Here is a 19067-nt window from a genome sequence, read left to right as displayed (position 1 = left end):
ACAACTGCATTCCCACTGTAGCGCACAAATTCCCACCATTTTTTTTCACAATCTAAGACATTTGGGGGTCATGGACTTACTGTTAGGACTTTGACCAACAGCTAACTTCTGTGCTCTCAGGTTTTCTCATCCACCAAATGGGAAAACTAATTGTATCAAATGTTTGCCAAAAAGAAGAACATCTTGGATAGTTTTTTTAGTACACATTGTGTGGTTAGCAATAGTGATAATTACAGGAGGAAGAAGCTAGAGTTTATTGACTACCAGTTAGGTACCCAGCATTGTGTTCTATGGATATTATTTCACTCTTATAACAAAACTTTAAAGAAGGTGCTGTTGTCCCCAACTTAACAGGTGGAGAATCCAAGGCTCAAAGAGGCTGGGGAGCTTACCTGAGGTCACTTAGCTAGTCAGTGCCAGGACTGAAATTCCTACTTGGGTCTATGTGACTACGACATGCTTTCTACTTCATGGACTACCTTGTGCATGATCAGCCCCTTCCATCTGAGCCTTCTTTAAAAAAATGCAATAAGGTAATTCATCCAACATGTTACATTTTCATTTCCCTTAAGCTTTTACAAAGTCATAAAGTCTTCGAGCTAGGAGGAGCATTAAGACGTGGTCTAGCTACTCTTCTTACCTACAGTTGGGCGTGTAAACCAACCTAGGCCAAAGTGCATTGTTTACCAAGACGACACAGCAAAACAATTTGAAAACCTTTCTTAATTACTCAGTTCATGTCTACTTTCCAAAATCCTCCTAAGAGTTCACCGAAATGGCATGCATTGTAGTCTAGGCCCCACGTAAAGACTAGAAACAATCTCTTCTGTGCCCGTGCCAAAAAAGATGAATGAATCTTTTACCCTTCCCCCTGTGCTTTGTGCTGGGGTATTTATTCTCTTCGGCGGTCTCCTCTTCCCACTCAAGGGCTCCATATCCCTCCTCAGGATAGTCAGGAGTCTACCTCATCAAGGAAGAAACTAAGTCAAACCAGCCTTAGGGGGTCCCCATTTATACATATCCCATGTTCTCACTAGCTTTTGTGGCCAGAAAAGAAGATCTGAAGTCAGGCATAAAAAAAGGAAAGGAAGGATTCTGTTCCTAACACGAACCATTTTCTTTGTGATGCACTCTTTCATGTACACTTTTCATTTCATCTTCACAGCAGCCTTACAAAATAAGGACAATGGTCTCTACTCGTACATCAAAATACCTTAAATTGAGAAAAGTTAAGGCTACAGATCTAGATGGCAATGGATCTGAAATTCAATCCCAGTTCTGCTTCAGTCAAAGCCCTATATACTCCACTATCTCCCAACCTGGTTTGGTCACACGGGACTGATTGCCTCTCTTTGCACCTTTGGCCTCGCAATCTCGCTGCAACCCAACCTTACGATCTTGAGTAGGCTTGTCACTGGCCACCAAAAAGGTCTAGCTGGAATTTTGTATTTTTCGCTGCAAATCCATTATCCCTGCAGGGAATTCAAATATGTGCTCTAGTGGCTGTGACTAAAAGCATCAGCTGAGCACAAAGGACAGCCCAGTTTGAGGATGTTGCTGACTCATCCTCTTTTCTATCTGCCCGGCCTTGGATTTCTGCATAGTACATTTCCTCCCTAGCAAACTGGCCTGGACCTGTTCTTTCTCAACTTTGTTTTCTGGTCACTTTTCTAGTCCATGAAGGCCACTTTGGGGTTTTTTTGTTTTGTTTTGTTTTTTTCTTTTTCTTTTTCCTTCTTTCTTTTTTTTTTTTTTTTTTTTTTTTTTTTTTTTTTTTTTTTTTAATGTAAACTCTTCACCCAACATGGGGCTTGAACTCATGACCTCAATATCAAGAGTTTTGTGCTCTACTGACTGAGCCAGCCAGATGGCCCCTAGCAAAGCCACTTTGAATATGGATCCTAATTTTTAAGGTCTGAAACCCTCTCACGAACATGACACCCACCAAGTGAATAAACACACTCCCTACTCCGTTACTTGGCAATTGTCAACAAAAGTGAGTTGACTACTCGACAGCTGCAGACTTCTCCTTAGGGAAAACCCAACCCTTATCCCTGACAAAGGGCCTAGTACAGAGCTCCAATCCACTTTACTCTTCAATCAGTTCTGGTAGGATGGGCTGGGGGAGATCATTGTGTTATGTGGGAGATGGTTTATAAGGATACCGGTACCTGACTTGACACACAATTCTCGAGTACGTTGAAAGGGTTAATAATAAACAATCTGTCCTCTGGCCGTAGACCCTCCACAAGCCTACTCTTTCCCTGCCCCAACCACATCCTTCCAAAGAAAATAGCTTAAGGAATGGTTTACTCACTTACAGGTTCTGGGTCAGATGCTGCTTTGGTCTTGAAGAGCCGAAGAACAACAAACATTTTTCTCTAGATCAAGTAACTGCTGGCCCTCAGCTGAACCCCTGCTTCCATCTGCAGTTCTTTAGCCCCTGGACACTGTTGGATGTGTATTGCCTGTATGTTATTTGTTCTTGATGTTATCTTATGGTTTCTCTTGAACCAAATGAGACACTCCACCACACAAACAGCTCCAAGGAAAATGGTCCTTAGCAAGTATGTGTGGGGAAGGCTGAACGCCTCCAAACAAAGGAAACGTTGGTTTTCGTGTTCTCCACAGTTTAATTCATTTGTTGGAACCTATTAACGCATTCCACTGTCACCATGGACAGGCTGCTAATAGATATCCGGAGCTTGAGGGTGGTAGAAAATGCTATTAAAGTTGGAGTTTTGTCTCGTTACCGTGGGAGTGAATTATATAAAGGTGCCCAATTATCTCCTAGACATCTGGCAGACTGGCCAAGGCAGAATATGGAGAGCTGCCTCATTCCTATGCCTCTTGAATATCAGCAAGACACAGAGGGCCAGCTTTTAGGGACCCCACACAACGAACAGCATGCCGCTAAAGGCATTGCTTTCGACAACCAAGTAAGCAGCAGCCTTCCAGCAACTGAGGCACGTGCTGCTTCCCCACGAAGGCTCTGTCGAGGGATGAGCTGATCTGGATCGCCTGGCTGAGCAGCTAACACCAGCTTTACCACGGAAAACTTTCCACTTACGTCGTCAAATTAAAAAGTCAATGCTATTTTTTATTCATGCGAAATACTTTTTTAAAGCTAGGTGAAAGCACCGACGAACCCAGAAACATGCACATACGCACACTTCACCCACCAATTTCATTCATAGATGTTCACTCCTAAGAACATACGCATTCTTTCAGGCTTGGAAGGGAATCCTAATCACAAATACCAATGGCCAGATCTGAGGGCTGGAGAGAGCGAATAATTTTAGTGGTTATTTGGGTAGAGACAGACCCATACCCAGTTTCATTTCCTGGCTCTTTTGCATTCATCAGTCGGGAATCATTTGCTTGCAAGGAAGAAAAATTCATTCAAGCTAACTTAGGTAAAACTAACTTAGGCAAAAAGGTGATCTTATTTGCTAATTTTATTACCTTCTCCTTGATAATGTGTTTATTTAATCTATAGCTTGTTAGGCCAGGGTCTGTTTGATCTTGACAGGTATGCTGGGTTTTTTCTATTTCTCCTCCCTCCCCAGATCCATTATCCATCTTTCATACTCTGTTCTGTGCTCCAGAAGGCCCCTTGCTGGTTGCTCCCTGATGGACTTAGCCAATGGGCCTTCACTGGAATCATTTCATTTAAACCATCTGAGTTCAATTCTGTTTCCTGCCTAATGCAGTAGAACCTCCAAATGTCCTACCTTTGATCTATCCAGTCTTCCTTCAACTATAATGGCTTTCTAGTTTTACATAGCAAATTCAGGCTAACAGACATTCTCTTTGCAAACTAATCCTCTCCATTCCCAACTTGACCATAGTCAATATTCTGGTAGCTCATCATTTTCAGCAGTTGCCATCTATTTTTTCGATTATTTGGAGAGCAGCAGAATTTGTGTTTCATAAATAATGTAGACACTTATCAATCTCATTCAGTTTATTACCACAGTCAATATTGTATTTTAGGTCTTGCAGTATCCTCTAGACTCCAAGCCCCAGGGGGTTAAGCTCACAGTATTTTTGTTCATGACTATATCCACATCCCCAAGCACAGTGCCTGGCACAAGGGAGCAGTTAATAAAATATATGCCTTTTAAAAAACAAAAAAGGAGGAGGAAGAATTTGTTTATGCCTTTGAGTTTCATCTGTTCTAGAAATTTTATAATAGTAATTAAAAAATACTGCTGGTAAGAGCTAATATTTACTAAGTACCTGCTGTAGTCTATGACTGCAGTTCACTGTATTATCTCATTTAATCCTTGCAACAACCCTATGCACTAAATACCACTTTCATCTCCATTTAAGAAAATGAGGTTCCAAGAGGTTAGGAACTTATTCTAGGTCACCAAGCCGGTATGTGACAGAACCACACTAAGTCTGACAATCTGTAAAATCTGTTCTCCTAATTAAATCCAATCCCCCCCCCCCACCCCCAACCTGTGGATGGCTGTGCATGGCGTTGGGATTCCCTCTGGAGCCTACAGTATATTTCTCCTCCAACTGCTTCATGATCAGCACTTCAAAATTGGAAGGTGTCCTCCAAGTCTTCCACTGAGTCTTCTTTTCTTCACATTTGACATCCCTGGGTCCCCAGTGATTCCTCACAAGGCGTGGCTTACAGACCTCTCATCTTTTTCTAGGGTAGATTGGCCCCCAAGTTCTTATTTTAAGATCCTTCCAACCCCCTTTCCTCAACAGTGAGCTCTTGCAATATCTGTGAACTTTCCATCCAGAACTGACCACAGCAAATAGGCATAGGGACTATGCATGGCACATCCTAACTGGGAGGGATACATCATCAACTGACTGTCCTGACAGGTCTGTATGATTTGCAGGAGCTGTGTGTGTGTGTGTGTGTGTGTGTGTGTGTGCACGCACACGTACGTATGTATGTACGTGTAAAGGAAGAAAAATGTTAAAGGAAGAGAAAGCAGAACCTGTTTTCTGGAAGCTATCTTAAAGCAAGGCTTTCCTTGATTGGGGAGGTTTAGGGAGCCTGCAATCGCAGTCTCTGTTCATCCTTAAAGACCAAAAACACTTGCTAGATAAGCGAAAACAAGCACATTTCCAGACCGGTAAACCTCCAGGTACAATGAAGTGAGATCTGTTTTCTCTCCTTGCCTGCAGGCCAAAACACTTTCCATTCCCTGAAATGAAGGAGTTTACTGGAGTAAATTTTGAGATATCTCCTGTCCCAGAAAGCAGTCATCTGATGACAATTCCTTGAGAAGTTCTTTCTACCTGAGTTATTAGGATAGACCAGCAGCTCTTATGGGGTGCTTGGGTGGCTCAGTCAGTTAAGCATCCGACTTCGGCTCAGGTCACGATCTCATGGTTTGTGGGTTCGAGCCCCGCATCGGGCTCTGTGCTGACACCTCAGAGGCTGAAGCCTGCTTTGGATTCTGTGTCTCCCTCTCTCTGCCCCTCCTCTGCTCATGCTATCTCTCTTTCTCTCTCTCTCAAAAAGAAATAAATGTTAAAAAAAAAAAAAAAGGAATTTGGAATAGACCAGCAGCTCTTAGATTATTTTGTGCCATGGACTCTTTGGCAGTTTGATGAAGCCTATGGACCCCTTCTGAGAATTGTGTTTATAAATGAATAACCTAATTACATAGGAATTCAAAAGAAAGCAAATATATTAAAACATAGTTATAAAAACATTTTTAATTGTGATATAATAACAATGTGCTTCTATATTAGTGTTTTAAATATTAATATCTGTGTCTAATAACTATCATAATTTGGAAGTAGCAATAAGCACAAGAAACATTTCAAGATCTCTGCAACTATCTACTAGTATAGAAAAAATACCTGATTGCTTTGGTGACAAAATCACAGGTGCTATTAGTTTGTCACTTACATTCATAATTAAAAGAAATGCTTATGTTTAGTCAGAGGTTACTAACAATAAAGAGGTAATCTTTTCTTAGCAAAGTTCATAGACTCCCACCCTGAGTTGAACGGACCCCAGGATAAGAATGCCCACTTAGGGACTTGGAACTTTAGAATCCTGGTGGGAAAGAGCACAGAAAGGGCCAAGTCATTTTACAGGTGAGCAAACTTGCTTCTGAGGTTTGAGAAGATATTCAGTTTGTCATGTACCTGGTCGATTCCAGTACTGAGTATTTTATCTGTTACTTACTGAGAAGCCAGTGAGAGAGGTAAGAGTGAAACTTTGGGCACAGGTATCTGCTTGGCACATGTTTTGAATTTCATCATTTGTAAGCTCTATGTGGATTAAAGGGGGAGAAATGATCCTTCTACAATGAAGCTCACCCCTGGGCCCCTGGCTAGAGCTTGCATGTTGCCAAGGCCCCTGGCCCATACACACAAGTCTAGAAAAAGCTCTCTCACCCTCCCCTGAAAGGACATTCCCCAAGCATTCAGAGAGGCACACTTCTTACTTTCAGCCGATAATGAGAATGCCAAGGTGGGGAAACTTCATCTAAAGTTCAGTCAATTCTTTGGAAGAAAGTAACCCACTCCTTAAGAGAAGATTCGCACTGACATCTTGACTTACAGTCCCACCCACCCTTGCAGCCGTGCAGGCTCAGTCCAACAGACATCCAGCAGGTGTCACTGGTTACCACCTCCCCAGCCCGACACTGCCTCTCACTGCATATCTTCTCCAGCCCTATGACCCAGCTAGGACACTCGAGCCCCAGAGGGACAGAAAAATCAGACTGTCTCTACCTGTCTCCCCACGGAAGACAGTAGGATATCTGAAGATCTGAAAATCTTTTCTATCATTTCAGATCTAGAGGGTACCACAGAGATGATCTATGAAGGGCACCAATGGTAATGTCAGTAGGACAATTCTTGGTGCAGAAGCGTTTAAGTCCTGTACCCTAAATGCTGAAAGCACACCTCACATCTCTGTGAAAGTCACAAGTAGCTCCTCACATTTCCAAACATCCCCTAAGGGAAGTCATAGGACCCCTGGTTGTGGTTGAGAACCATTGGAAGAAAATAAGGCACAGAGAGGTTAGTTAATGAGTTCCGCAAGACATAGGGATAGCCGGTTTATTGATTTCCCTTTAACCCCACTTATTTCCCGAAATGATTTGAATATGTCGAACAACCCAGTGTTTATGTGGCCATAAGTCTTCTTATCTCCATTTTACCCATGAGGGAATTGCCCAGGATCACACAGCTAGAAAGCACAGGAGATCAGAACTCAAGTGCTGAGCACGAGATCCACCATGTTATTCCCTCTGCTGCTCAGTGACGCGGCCGAGCGCTGGGCAGTTGTTGGTACCACATGTTGGGCCCTGGTGCTGCCCTGACACTCTGAGTCTGAAAAATGCTATTGTCCCACCAGGTGCTGCAAGGAGCAGCCACGTGTTTCTACGCTTTCATCGGCTTTGACATCATTGCCACCACTGGAGAGGAAGCCAAGAATCCCAACACGTCCATCCCTTATGCCATCACCGCCTCTTTGGTCATCTGCCTGACAGCATACGTATCTGTAAGTACTACATCCTTTTGGGACCATCTTGATGGCCTTTTCATATTTGACCTTAAAAAGTAGCTCTGGGACTGGGTCACCCTCTGTCAGGAAATGATCCCTTCCTTGTGTCGTCTCGGCGTTTGTATGCATGTGTCCATGCACCCTATATCCCCACCCACCAATGACAAGAAGAAAATCAGCACTCCGAACTGGAGACGGGGGCAGTCTTGACCTCTGAGTTTCCATCCCTGCTCCTCCGCACACACAGGCTCTGGGTGTCCACTACTGCCCAGGGGACGGTGTACAGGGAGTGGGCTGCTGTCCAAGGAGCTCAGATCATAGGCTGGCAGTAACGGGTGGGTGTGCAAGCAGAGGCATTGTGGACCTCTGTGCACCCTCCTCAATGCTCTTCTGTCTTCTGGGATCTTCCCGGCAGCGGGAGGCGAGGCTCCTCCAGAGTGGGGAGAGAGTACACCACCCTCCCAGAGACACTCTTAAATCTCAGGGGGAAATGCCATTTCTTTCTGCTGTTGCTCCCTCTTTTTATACCGGCCCAAGCTCATTTTTCAAGTTTTCCTGCCAAGGGGAATCCTTAGAAGGAAGCCTGCAGCTTCTTGTCATCTCAGGATCAGACGCTCCTCAAACTTGTGATGTGTCATTTCCCAGTTCCCATCCCAGAATTTCTATCACAGAAATAGCTCACTCGCAGCCAACGTCCTCCTCGGCCCCTGGCAATGGAGAGAACCAGCTAACAAGTCAATAGGTGTGTGGTCACAAAAATGCCCCAGGCCCTGGGGGTCCCACTCACCTCATTTATCACAAATAGGAAAGATCCACGGCTGTTACATGCACCCCTGCTGCAAAACACAGGAAAAGCACCTCCTCCCCAAAAAACAAACAAAACAGAAACAGCTTTAGCAACTACTTAAGGAAGCCAGACCAGCGGCTGGCTCGATCATTAGGGCAAGCTGCAAAATAAGATTGTCCTGGGCACCAAAGGAAAACACAAGAGCAGCCATGGATGTGGTTTATAGGAATTCACTTGTCCCTGGCAATTGTTTTATGGGTCAATTATCACCTCCCCTTGAGCACACACAGGCAAGTGGCTTCATCTTAACCATACTCTGATGATCCCTGCAGACAGTGTTCAGGCCATGAGGGTGGTGTGGGGCAGAGTATCTCAGGGCAGAGATGCTCTGCTTTGCATTTCCCCTCTTATTCCTCCCTCATATACCCACCCCCCTCCTCCAGGAGTCAACCCCTGCTGCACACATAATAAAGTTGGTCATCACAATTCCTTTCTTAGAATAGCGCCTTATAGACTACAGACTACTTCTATGCATCTGCCCACTTTTTGCCCATCCGGATCTAACATGAGCAGCCGACCCAACGCAAACTGCTGTAGGAATCAATCCCACTGTCTCCCAGCCCACCCCGTGTTGCAAGTGGTGAAGTTGCTGGGAAACATCCTCTTCTAGAACACACGGCCCTTAACCAGGCCTCAGGGGCTGTTTGGCCTTGCACCGGTCAGCAGGCTGCCATTCCACCGTCAGGAGAAGAGCCAAATTGCTGGACTGTGGTGGTCCATCCTGCTGTCCTCCCTAGCAGCCCATGGCTTCACTGGAGGATGTTGGCTCCCAAGGAATATGCAAAGAAGTGGTCTGGAAATGCACCACCCTCTCCCGTTCAGGCTCTGACCTCCATTCTTGATGCCAGCATTGGCCCCTGCAGGCCAGGGGGAGCCTGGACCTATAACTGGTGGTTTCATTGCCTGGGGCCATGGAGGGAGGGTTGTTATGGCCGATTTATGACACAAAGGAAGATGGGTCTTAGGAGCCAAGTGATTCCTGGCTAAGCAAAGCCACAGTAGTCTTACAACCCCAGAGTAGGACCGGGTTCCATCCTGATGCCTTCATTTGTGGGCTGCCTGGCTCCTGGCGCTGAGCTACAGAGAGGAAATGGAAATATAGGCCTCATATGAGTCCCCCCTGTTAACTGGCTATGGACCTCTGATCACTTATCTTTGGAGTTTTTATCTCTGATTTTCAGAGTGAACGGGAGAATCCATTTAAGACCATATAGGATCCTGAAAGTATAAAGGAAATGAGAGTCCTGCCCATGTGGGCAGGGTGCTCACGGCCACTGCCAGGTCCTGGCTCCAGCACCTTTGGCTCCAGTTCCTTCCATGTGATGGTATCTGCCCTTCACTGAACTGTCAGTGTAGTTCTGCTGTTGTGGGGCTTAGATACCTGCATACTTATTCCTCAGATATGAAAGCCTGAGAGAGATATTGAGGACCATCTTGTCAAGTCCACTAAATTCTAATATGAGGAGAAAATACTGAGACCAAGAGGTCCAGATGCAAAATGACTGGTCTAAATTGAGGGCACATGCCAAGAAGTGACAAATCCAAAGTCCAGGCCTCTTCGTTCTCCTATGGGACATCCATCCATGCTGTCAGTCCTCTCCACCTCCAGCCATGTTTTCTCTTGTTTCAACAGGTGAGCATAATCTTAACTCTGATGGTGCCATTCTATGCCATCGACACGGAATCCCCACTCATGGAGATGTTTGTGGCTCATGGGTTCTATGCTGCAAAATTCGTAGTAGCCATTGGGTCAGTTGCAGGACTGACAGTCAGTTTGCTGGGCTCTCTCTTCCCAATGCCAAGGGTCATTTATGCCATGGCTGGTGATGGGCTCCTTTTCAGGTAAGGACTATGCTTTATGAAATTAGTTCTGCTCTGCCATGCCTGTCCAGGGAGAATGTCACCCACTGTCAGCCTGACTATAATTTTGATGTGCGTGTATGTCACATAGACGATGGAATTTGTCATATATCCTAATGAAGAGTTTGAGCGAAAAGAACGTAAGCCCCATAACAGCCCCTCAGTTTGACTCTGGGTCTCCCAATCTAGCACAAACTGGTATACTCCCCCTAACTGCCCCTCCCCTCTTGTTTGACACTGTGTGTTGCTTTGTGAAGATTGTGGGTGTCAAACTGCTGCACTGAGTGACTTCCAGAAGGAAGGACCCCTCCCAGGGACATCTTAGGCCTGCCCTCACATTGAGGTGAGGTACTGACCATCTCTCCACAGCCCCTCTGAAGGTGAAAACATTAAAAGCTACCGTCACAGGGAGTATAAGACCATCTGAACAGAACCTGATAACAGTAACAACAATACCTACCATTCATTGAACATTTGTGTACCCTGGGTGCTTTGTATACAGATCCCATGTAGTTGTCACAATAACCCTGTTTTGCAGACAAATATAGTAGATGAGTATACTTAGAAAGGTGAAAACACTTACCCCAATCCTCCAGCTGCTGAGGGGAGTCCGGGATTTGAATCCATGACTGTCTGACTCCAAAGACAGGATTTTCAAGCACTCCAATATATTGGCTTCCAGCCCCCTACATTGGCCACGAAGTGGTCAATCTGCCCCAAGGAAATGTGGCCCATCTCTCGGTTCCCAGTGACCACTGTATGAGGGGCTTGCAGGGAAGGCATTCTTCAAGCATGGAGGTCAAGGAGCGCTCAGGGGTACGGGGGGAGGATCCAGCTCAGGGACTTCCTCTCTGCCGCCAGCTGTCATCTTCTGCTCGATTTCCCCTGCATACCCCCTGAAGTCATCACCAGGTCAGAGCTGCCATGTTTGGGGAGCTGGACAGATCAAGAAGAGGCTGAGTGTGGCAGAGATGTTACAACTTCACACACCCAAAAGGTTTTTCTGCTGTCAAAGGGGAAAGATGCTGGAGCTCAAAGGCAGCTGATAGTCAGTCATATGTGAAAGAGGAAAATAAAAGAGAAATGGAAGAGGTGGGAGGAGGGCAGATTAGGAGGAGAGTGAGGAGGAGAGCAGGAACCTGCTTAAGGCCCACAGGAACTGCTAAAGAGGCACCTGTCATTCATTCACCTTTGTTGGTCTTCTCCAGTTGGTAAGTGGCTGGATTTGGGCTGCATTTATGAGCACATGTTCTGAGTTATTGCGCTATTTTGCCAACTAAACTTCTGCACTTTTGTTGTACGGCAACGCTTCTCAAGCTTTGGTATAAATCAGAATCCTCTGGAGGTTTTTTAAAGCAAAGTTTGCTAGGCCCCATGCCCAGAGGTTCTGATGTAGGAGGTCTCTGGTGATACCTGAATATGTGCGTTTCCAATAAGCTCCAAGGTGATACTGATGCTGCTGGTCCACGGACTGACCATATTTTAGGTAACACAGGTTTAGGGGACCCCAAGGAGGTGTATGAATGTTCCACATATCACTCCTTCCCAGCAAAGCTTGCACTTCGATTCAGATTTCTAACATGCTTCCTAAATTCAGTCATCCCTTCACATCGCATAATGAAGTAGGAACTTTAATAAAGAAGTTTGCCTCAAAACCAAGGCATGAAAGTAAATTATTTTTAAATTGTATTCCAGAAACCAAATCCTGCAGTAGGGATAACTGTATTCAAAGCAGTGACTCCAGAAGGACACTGGAGGAGCAGGACCAGGTGGACTTAAGCCGTGTTAGAGTCAGTCACCATCTGTAGCTCACTGTTAACCCTCTGCTTGCCCGTCCCTCCAGGTTCCTGGCTCATGTGAGCACCTACACAGAGACACCAGTGGTGGCCTGCATTGTATCGGGGTTCCTAGCAGCTCTCCTCTCGTTATTAGTCAGCCTGAAAGACCTAATAGAGATGATGTCCATCGGCACACTCCTTGCCTACACCTTGGTCTCTGTCTGCGTCTTGCTCCTTCGATACCAACCAGAGAGTGACATTGATGGTTTTGTCAAGTTCTTGTCCCAGGAGCACACAAAGAAGAAGGAGGGCATCCTGGCGGACTGTGAGAAGGAAGTTTGTTCTCCTGTGAGTGAAGGGGAAGAGTTTTCCGGCCCAGCCACCAACACATGCGGGGCCAAGAACCTACCATCCCTGGGAGACAACGAGATGCTCATAGGCAAGTCGGACAAGTCCACCTACAATGTGAACCATCCCAACTACGGCACTGTGGACATGACCACAGGCATCGAAGCCGACGAATCTGAAAACATTTATCTCATCAAGTTAAAGAAGCTGATCGGGCCCCGCTACTACACCATGAGGATCCGGCTGGGCCTTCCAGGCAAAATGGACCGGCCCACAGCAGCTACAGGGCACACGGTGACCATCTGCGTGCTCCTGCTCTTCATCCTCATGTTCATCTTCTGCTCCTTCCTCATCTTTGGTTCCGACCACATCTCAGAGCGGAGCTGGTGGGCCATCCTGTTGGTCGTTCTGATGGTGCTGCTGATCGGCGCCCTGGTGTTCGTGATCCTGCAGCAACCAGAGAACCCCAAAAAGCTACCCTACATGGCTCCCTGCCTCCCCTTCGTGCCTGCCTTTGCCATGCTGGTGAACATTTATCTCATGCTAAAGCTCTCCACCATCACATGGATCCGGTTTGCAGTCTGGTGCTTTGTGGGTAAGCAATTTCCTTTGATGCCTGGAGAATTCCCTCTCAAGGCCTTAAACAGGCTTATCCCAAAATTACCTCCTAGCTGGACTAGGCGTCTCCGTTGCAAGAGAAGTCTGGCTTGTTCTATGCACCCTTGCTCTCTGCATTAGAGTCAATAAAGCCAGTTGTGCCCTTTCTGCCTATTATGGTCTTGGCCGTTGGTTCTGAAGAATGATGCTAATCAATCCATCACTTCATTGAATACTATTACTGGACATTCTTTTTATGGACAATTAATTCCATAAAAAGTCATCAATTAAAAATATAAATAAATTTTATAGAAATATAAACAGTCATTCAGTAAAATGAATCCACATAATAAAGGGACATAAATAACACAGTAAAAATTAGAGTGAAAAAGGTGACTGGAATTCTATTTTAGAAACTAAAAATTATGAAAGTGAAAGTTACGGAAGAATTACTTTTCTTATATTTGACAAAATTAAAGTAAAATACCAATCATGCCCTAATGTTTTAAACGAGCAAAGTATGAATTAAGTGTGGATTTTGGCATAATTTTTCCGACTAGATTATACCATTTACCATCCCTCACTTCATATTGACTTTTATAAGATATTCAAGAGATTTTCGTTTTCTCTCAAGATTCTTTCATCATCCTTCGATATTCTAGTCATTCTCTTGGAAAGCACACATCACGCCGTCAATCTTAACTGATTTTCTCTTTGTCTGTTGACAACTGATACAGTTCTGCCAGGACTTCAACTGTCCACAACTTTGGGCATAAATCAGAGGTTCTCTCTCTAAATTCACTTTTATTGCCTTCATAAAGCCCTGCCCCTGTCCCAAGATTTTTCATTTTCCTTTGCGATTGATTTATATTACATTCACATCACACGTTTATTATATCCAACAAGTACTGATGCTCATGAAATGGTTGGAGATCAGTGCTCATGGTAACTTGAGAGGGATGTTTAAGTGAAAACTGATTTTAAAGTTCCTTAGTCACTGCCTTTATTTCCCTATACAAATTGATAGTCCTGAGGTCCCATCCACTCCTTGATATAGGAATACGGGTGTTTAGCACTATGTCCTCTGTGCCTGGCACACAGCATGTGCTTAATAAACACTTCTCTATGACTACTCTTCCGATGAGAAAAAAAGAATAGCTGGAAAGGAACTTGAGGAGGTGGAATTTGAACCGTTAGCCTAAGGATGCTTGGGTGTCTTGGTTGGTTGAAGAGTCCAATTCTTGATTTCGACTCAGGTCATGATCCCCAGGCCATAGGATCAAGCCCCACATTGGGCTCTACACTGAGCATGGAGCCTGCTTTAAATTCTCTCTTTTTCCCTCTGCCCCTCTCCCCTCCTCGTGCTCTCTCTTTCTCTCTCTCTCTCAAATTATAAATAAATAAATAAACAAACAAACAAACAAAAACAAACAGAAACTGTAAGCCTATAAGATAAGATCTGCATAGAAGGAAGTGGAGCGGGGCGCCTGGGTGGCGCAGTCGGTTGAGCGTCCGACTTCAGCCAGGTCACGATCTCGCGGTCCGTGAGTTCGAGCCCCGCGTCAGGCTCTGGGCTGATGGCTCGGAGCCTGGAGCCTGTTTCCGATTCTGTGTCTCCCTCTCTCTCTGCCCCTCCCCCGTTCATGCTCTGTCTCTCTCTGTCCCAAAAATAAATTAAAAAAAAGTTGAAAAAAAATTAAAAAAAAAAAAAAAAAAAAAAAAGAAGGAAGTGGAGCAAAAACAGTACCCAAAGGAAAGGGTCCAGACCTTCCGGTAGATTCCTCACCTCTCAAGGCCATCCTGTGTCTTCTTAGAAGCATCCCGTCCCAATTTTCACAACTCTAGGTTTCATCCTTTGTTAGACTTTAGGGGGAGTTCTTGAGAGAACCCCACTAACCCCTCAAAGTTTAAACTACTTACATGATTTATTCACAATCTCTCTTCTCCATTTAAACATTTTTCCACTGAAACCTGTAGCCAACCAATGGAAAGATTCTACTGTGGGTAGAAGTGACTGAGGAGGGTAGAAATATTCCAGTCACGTATTTGTCAAATGACTGAAGGCATAGACACGAAGACACGTGCATTTGTTCATTCATTCCTAGAGTATTAAAGCTGGAAGGGACCTTCAATATCTAGCACAATGTTCCCCATGGTTTTGGTGACCATTCTGTCAGTAATATTTGGGCTGATTTTAGGGAGCATATGAATGGACTTTTTTTGAATTTTTAAAAGTATTATATAGGTATTATACATTTGCACACGTACGAGAAAAAATATACCTACTCACATGAATCTGGTGATTATTTTTAAATTTAACAAGTGAGTCCAATTAAAGAAAAAGCATTACTACTGGTACAGGTGCCATGATTCGTAGTGATAATTAACACTTAATGTAGCCCTTATCACATACCAACTATTACTCAAGGACTTTCCTCACATTAACTTATGTATTCCTCACAGCAATCTTCATTTTACAGATGAGGAAGTGGAAGCACTTGACCGAGGTCACAGAGCTAGAATTTAGGGGAGCCAAAATTAGAAGTCAGGTAGTATGGGTCCAGGGATCATGACCATGGCCACGATACAAAATATGTGGTATATAAATAACCAAAGTTTGAGGGGTGCTTGGGTAGCTCAGTCAGTCAAGTGTCCCACTTCAGCTCAGGTCATGATCTCACAGTTCGTGGGTTCGAGCCCCACCTAGGACTCTGTGCTGACAGCTCAGAGCCTGGAGCCTGCTTCGGAGTCTGTGTCTCCCTCTCTCTTTGCCCCTCCCTTGCTCATGCTCTGTCTCTCTCTCTAAAAAATAAATAAACATTACAAAACAACAACAACAACAAAGTTTGAGAAACAATGAAATCATCTACCCTTCCCCACCGCTCCCTCTCTCAATGTCACAGATGACTAACCTGAACCTCCAAAAGGTTAAACAACATACTCAAGGTCAACAGGAATAACTGGAGATTATTCACAGAGCTATTATTAAAAACTCAGTATCTCCACGCCCAGATCTGCAGCCCGTACCTCCCTGCCAGGGTGCCTCTGAGCACCTTCCCTATTGGATCAGGATGTTTGATATGTAGTTTGTGCGGATTAACACCTAACATCAGGGCTGGCTCCATGGGCGCATAGGACCCCACATTTGGCCTAATGCTCTGCAGCTGCTTTCTTGAATTCTTAACGACCTTTTTTTTCTTAACAACTTTTTAACAAGGGGCTCTATGGTTTCATTTCACACTGGGGCCCGTAAATTTCGTCACCAGTTCTGCACTAAATCTATGGTTTCTGGAGCACCAGAGGCACTCTGCAAACATGGTAAGGTGGCAGGGACCCTTGCCTTTGGAGTCAAACAGCCCAGGTTCAAATCACAGTTCTGCCACCTCTGTGTCTTGCGACCTTGGGAAGTTCACTTAGCTCCTTTGGGTCTCAGTTTACCCATCTGTAAAAATGCAGATTAATTCTACTCGTCTTCATCTGGTTGCTGTTTGGGGCTTAAATAAGAAAATATTGCAGAAAGTAATAAGAATCATTTCTTCCCTGCCTTTCTCTTTAAAATCTAAAATGATTCACTGTCGCCCAGACTAGCTATCACATGCCAAAGTACAGCATGAACCTGTTCTGACTCAGGCTGCCCTCCCAGTTATCAGGCAGAAGAAAACTCCCAGAGAGCCTTTTGTAATCTTGCTGATAGCATAAACTTCAAACTCGCTCCAGAAATTGATACTCCGTGACATGGGAGGGTGCCACTACGCAGCCTGGAGTTGGCCAGTCAGAGGGCACAGGAGCTCACAGCTCGCATCCAGCTGCTGGCTACTAACTGCTTTAGCATCGTGGTCTTTGAGAAATGGTCCCTGAATAATTTCTGCCTAGAACAAACATTCTCAGTCCTGACTACACATCAGAATCACCCGAGCTGCTCCTGAAATATTCTATACCCAGGATCTCAGAGATTTTCTGATTTAATTGGTCTGGTGCAGCCAAGCACTGGGTATTTTTTTTTTTTTAAGATCCCCAGGGAATTTTAATGTGCAGGCAGGTTTACAATGATCTAGAACAGTGGTTCTCCCAGTGTGGTCCCAGACCAGGAGCATCACACACGGAACAGGTTAAAAGCAAGATTTTAAACCCCATCCCAGACCTGCCAAGTCAAAATCTCTGAGAGCAATTTAGGTTTTAACAAACCCTACACATTGTTCTGATGCATGCTCAAATGTGACAAGGACTGGTCTATAGAGAAGAATAAGAAGATATTAGCAGGCAAGGCAAATGATTTAATTACAAAAACTCTCTGTTTTTCAAAAACAAATTTTTGCACATATAAAATATATCCATCGAACAACCCCAAATTGGCTTATACAATTTTCAGTGATCTCATAGAATAATTATCCCATCTCTAAACTTCTGAGTCTCCAAGATGTCAGATTTTTATTTTGTTATTCATAGTATAACTTTTCTGGGGAGAACAGTAGAGATATTTTTAAACGGAGCTTCTTATGAAACATTAGCTACTTTTTAAAAACGAGATTTACATGGTTAGGCTGAGTCATAACTCGATCATCTTCTCGGGCATATCTTTTTAACCAGCCCTCTCTAGATGAATCTTAATCACAGCATTTTTCTAACAATGTTTTGCTAAGCTCTGAACCTTCGGATGAGCACGACTCACTGAATAAAATAAGGCCCAAGTCCCAGCAAGATTACTCAGCACTTGTTTCTTTTCCTTCAGACAAGAGAAGTAACACGCACAGCAAATGTTTGATAATCCCCAGCAAAATGAGCACAGATCAGACTTCCTGTTCCTTTTCTCTCAGCTGATGCGGTTTTGTAAAAGAACACCTCGAAGTGTTGGGCAGAGTCTCAGGGAGCCCGAAACTAGCAGCTACCAGTGATGACACTATACGGCAGAACTTTCCAGGTCTACTGTTCCCTGTGGGACCTGAGTATAAAATAATCATCGGGTGAACCAGCTCGTGGGCCCCCTCACCGTGAGGGCTGCCAAGTTCTCACCTGGAATTTTTTCAGCCCCTCAGAGAAAAACCAAATTCTCATCTTTAGATTTAGAGAACAGACACTAATCTGGCAATGAGCTTCGTAAATCCTGTACCAAAACATGGTTTCCAAAGGGAAAACACAGCTGTGGTCTTTACCTGCAGTATCGTTTGAAAACCCTGTTGGAAATTGACTCAAAGCAGCCATTGTCGTGTAGGGAAGAGGAGAAGAGGGGGGCCTTGAATTGGGAGCAGAGAGGACACCAAGATAAATCCATTCCTGAGGATATGTCCCATAAATAAGCTTGAAATTCTCCTTGTAGGCAGAGGAGAAAACAATTGGCAACTTCGACAAATAAGTCATGCTCAAAAGGGCAAAATAAAACTCACGAAGGCCAGGGCGAGGACGGTAAGAGGAGCAGCGCAATTCCAAGAAGGAGGGGGGGGGTGGTCCCGCTACAGTCCAGGCTGCCTGCTGGCAGAGGGGCTATGCCGGGCAGGGCTATGCATGGAGAAAAGGGCCGGGTGATACCATGGCTCTGCACCCAGCAGCAGCCACAATATCGGCTGTCCTTTGAGACAAAAGAAGGAAGGGAGAGATGGCCATGGCAGAGACGAAGGGCCCCGGAGCAGGTGTGAACAGGGCCCCTGGAACACACTTAGAGCCATGAAAGAGTAGCCACTGGGCATCTTTCCCTCAGCATTATATTTGTAAGACTCACCCATGTCGTTGCTTGTGATTTTAGTTCGTTCACTCTCCTTACCCGGCTGGCATTCCACTGTGATAATAATATGCCACAGTGCACTTATCCATTCTAGTGCCTGTGGACATTTAACTTGCTTCTAGTCTGGGGCTATTACAGATAGAGCTGCTGTGAACATTCTTGTACATGTTTTTGGTGGACACATGAACATATCTCCCTTGGGTTTCTGCTGAGTTAGAAGTGGTATTACTGCCTTGCATTACTGGATTTTTTTAAAATATTCTTTAATAAGATTGCATTCTGTTTCATGGCCATTATACCCCTCAAATAAAATAAGTCCCCAGTTCCATTTTGCAGGTGGGAAACTGAGGCATAAAGTAATGTGACTTTGTATTTGATCAGTAGCAGGGCCAGGAAGAGAATTTCTACCCCCCCCCCCCC

At 44.7% G+C, this 19067-nt stretch overlaps 1 protein-coding gene across 3 annotated transcripts in view; it reads left to right on the top strand.

The window, feature by feature from the left end:
• Window positions 1–19067, top strand: part of SLC7A14 (solute carrier family 7 member 14) — a 106700-nt gene that overhangs the window by 77470 nt on the left and 10163 nt on the right. For all 3 annotated transcript variants that reach the window (XM_040480727.1, XM_040480729.1, XM_040480728.1), the window contains 3 exons: window positions 7352–7498; window positions 9982–10190; window positions 12052–12929. In XM_040480727.1, the coding sequence (XP_040336661.1) occupies window positions 7352–7498; window positions 9982–10190; window positions 12052–12929 (1234 nt within the window). The remainder of the gene's footprint in view (window positions 1–7351; window positions 7499–9981; window positions 10191–12051; window positions 12930–19067) is intronic.

The sequence above is a fragment of the Herpailurus yagouaroundi genome, unplaced genomic scaffold (genome assembly GCF_014898765.1).
Source record: "Herpailurus yagouaroundi ecotype Mexico unplaced genomic scaffold, PumYag 159, whole genome shotgun sequence".
Classification (NCBI taxonomy): Eukaryota; Metazoa; Chordata; class Mammalia; order Carnivora; family Felidae; genus Herpailurus; species Herpailurus yagouaroundi.
Note: the sequence above shows the minus strand (reverse complement) of the source record. Positions and strands in the feature narration are given on the sequence as shown.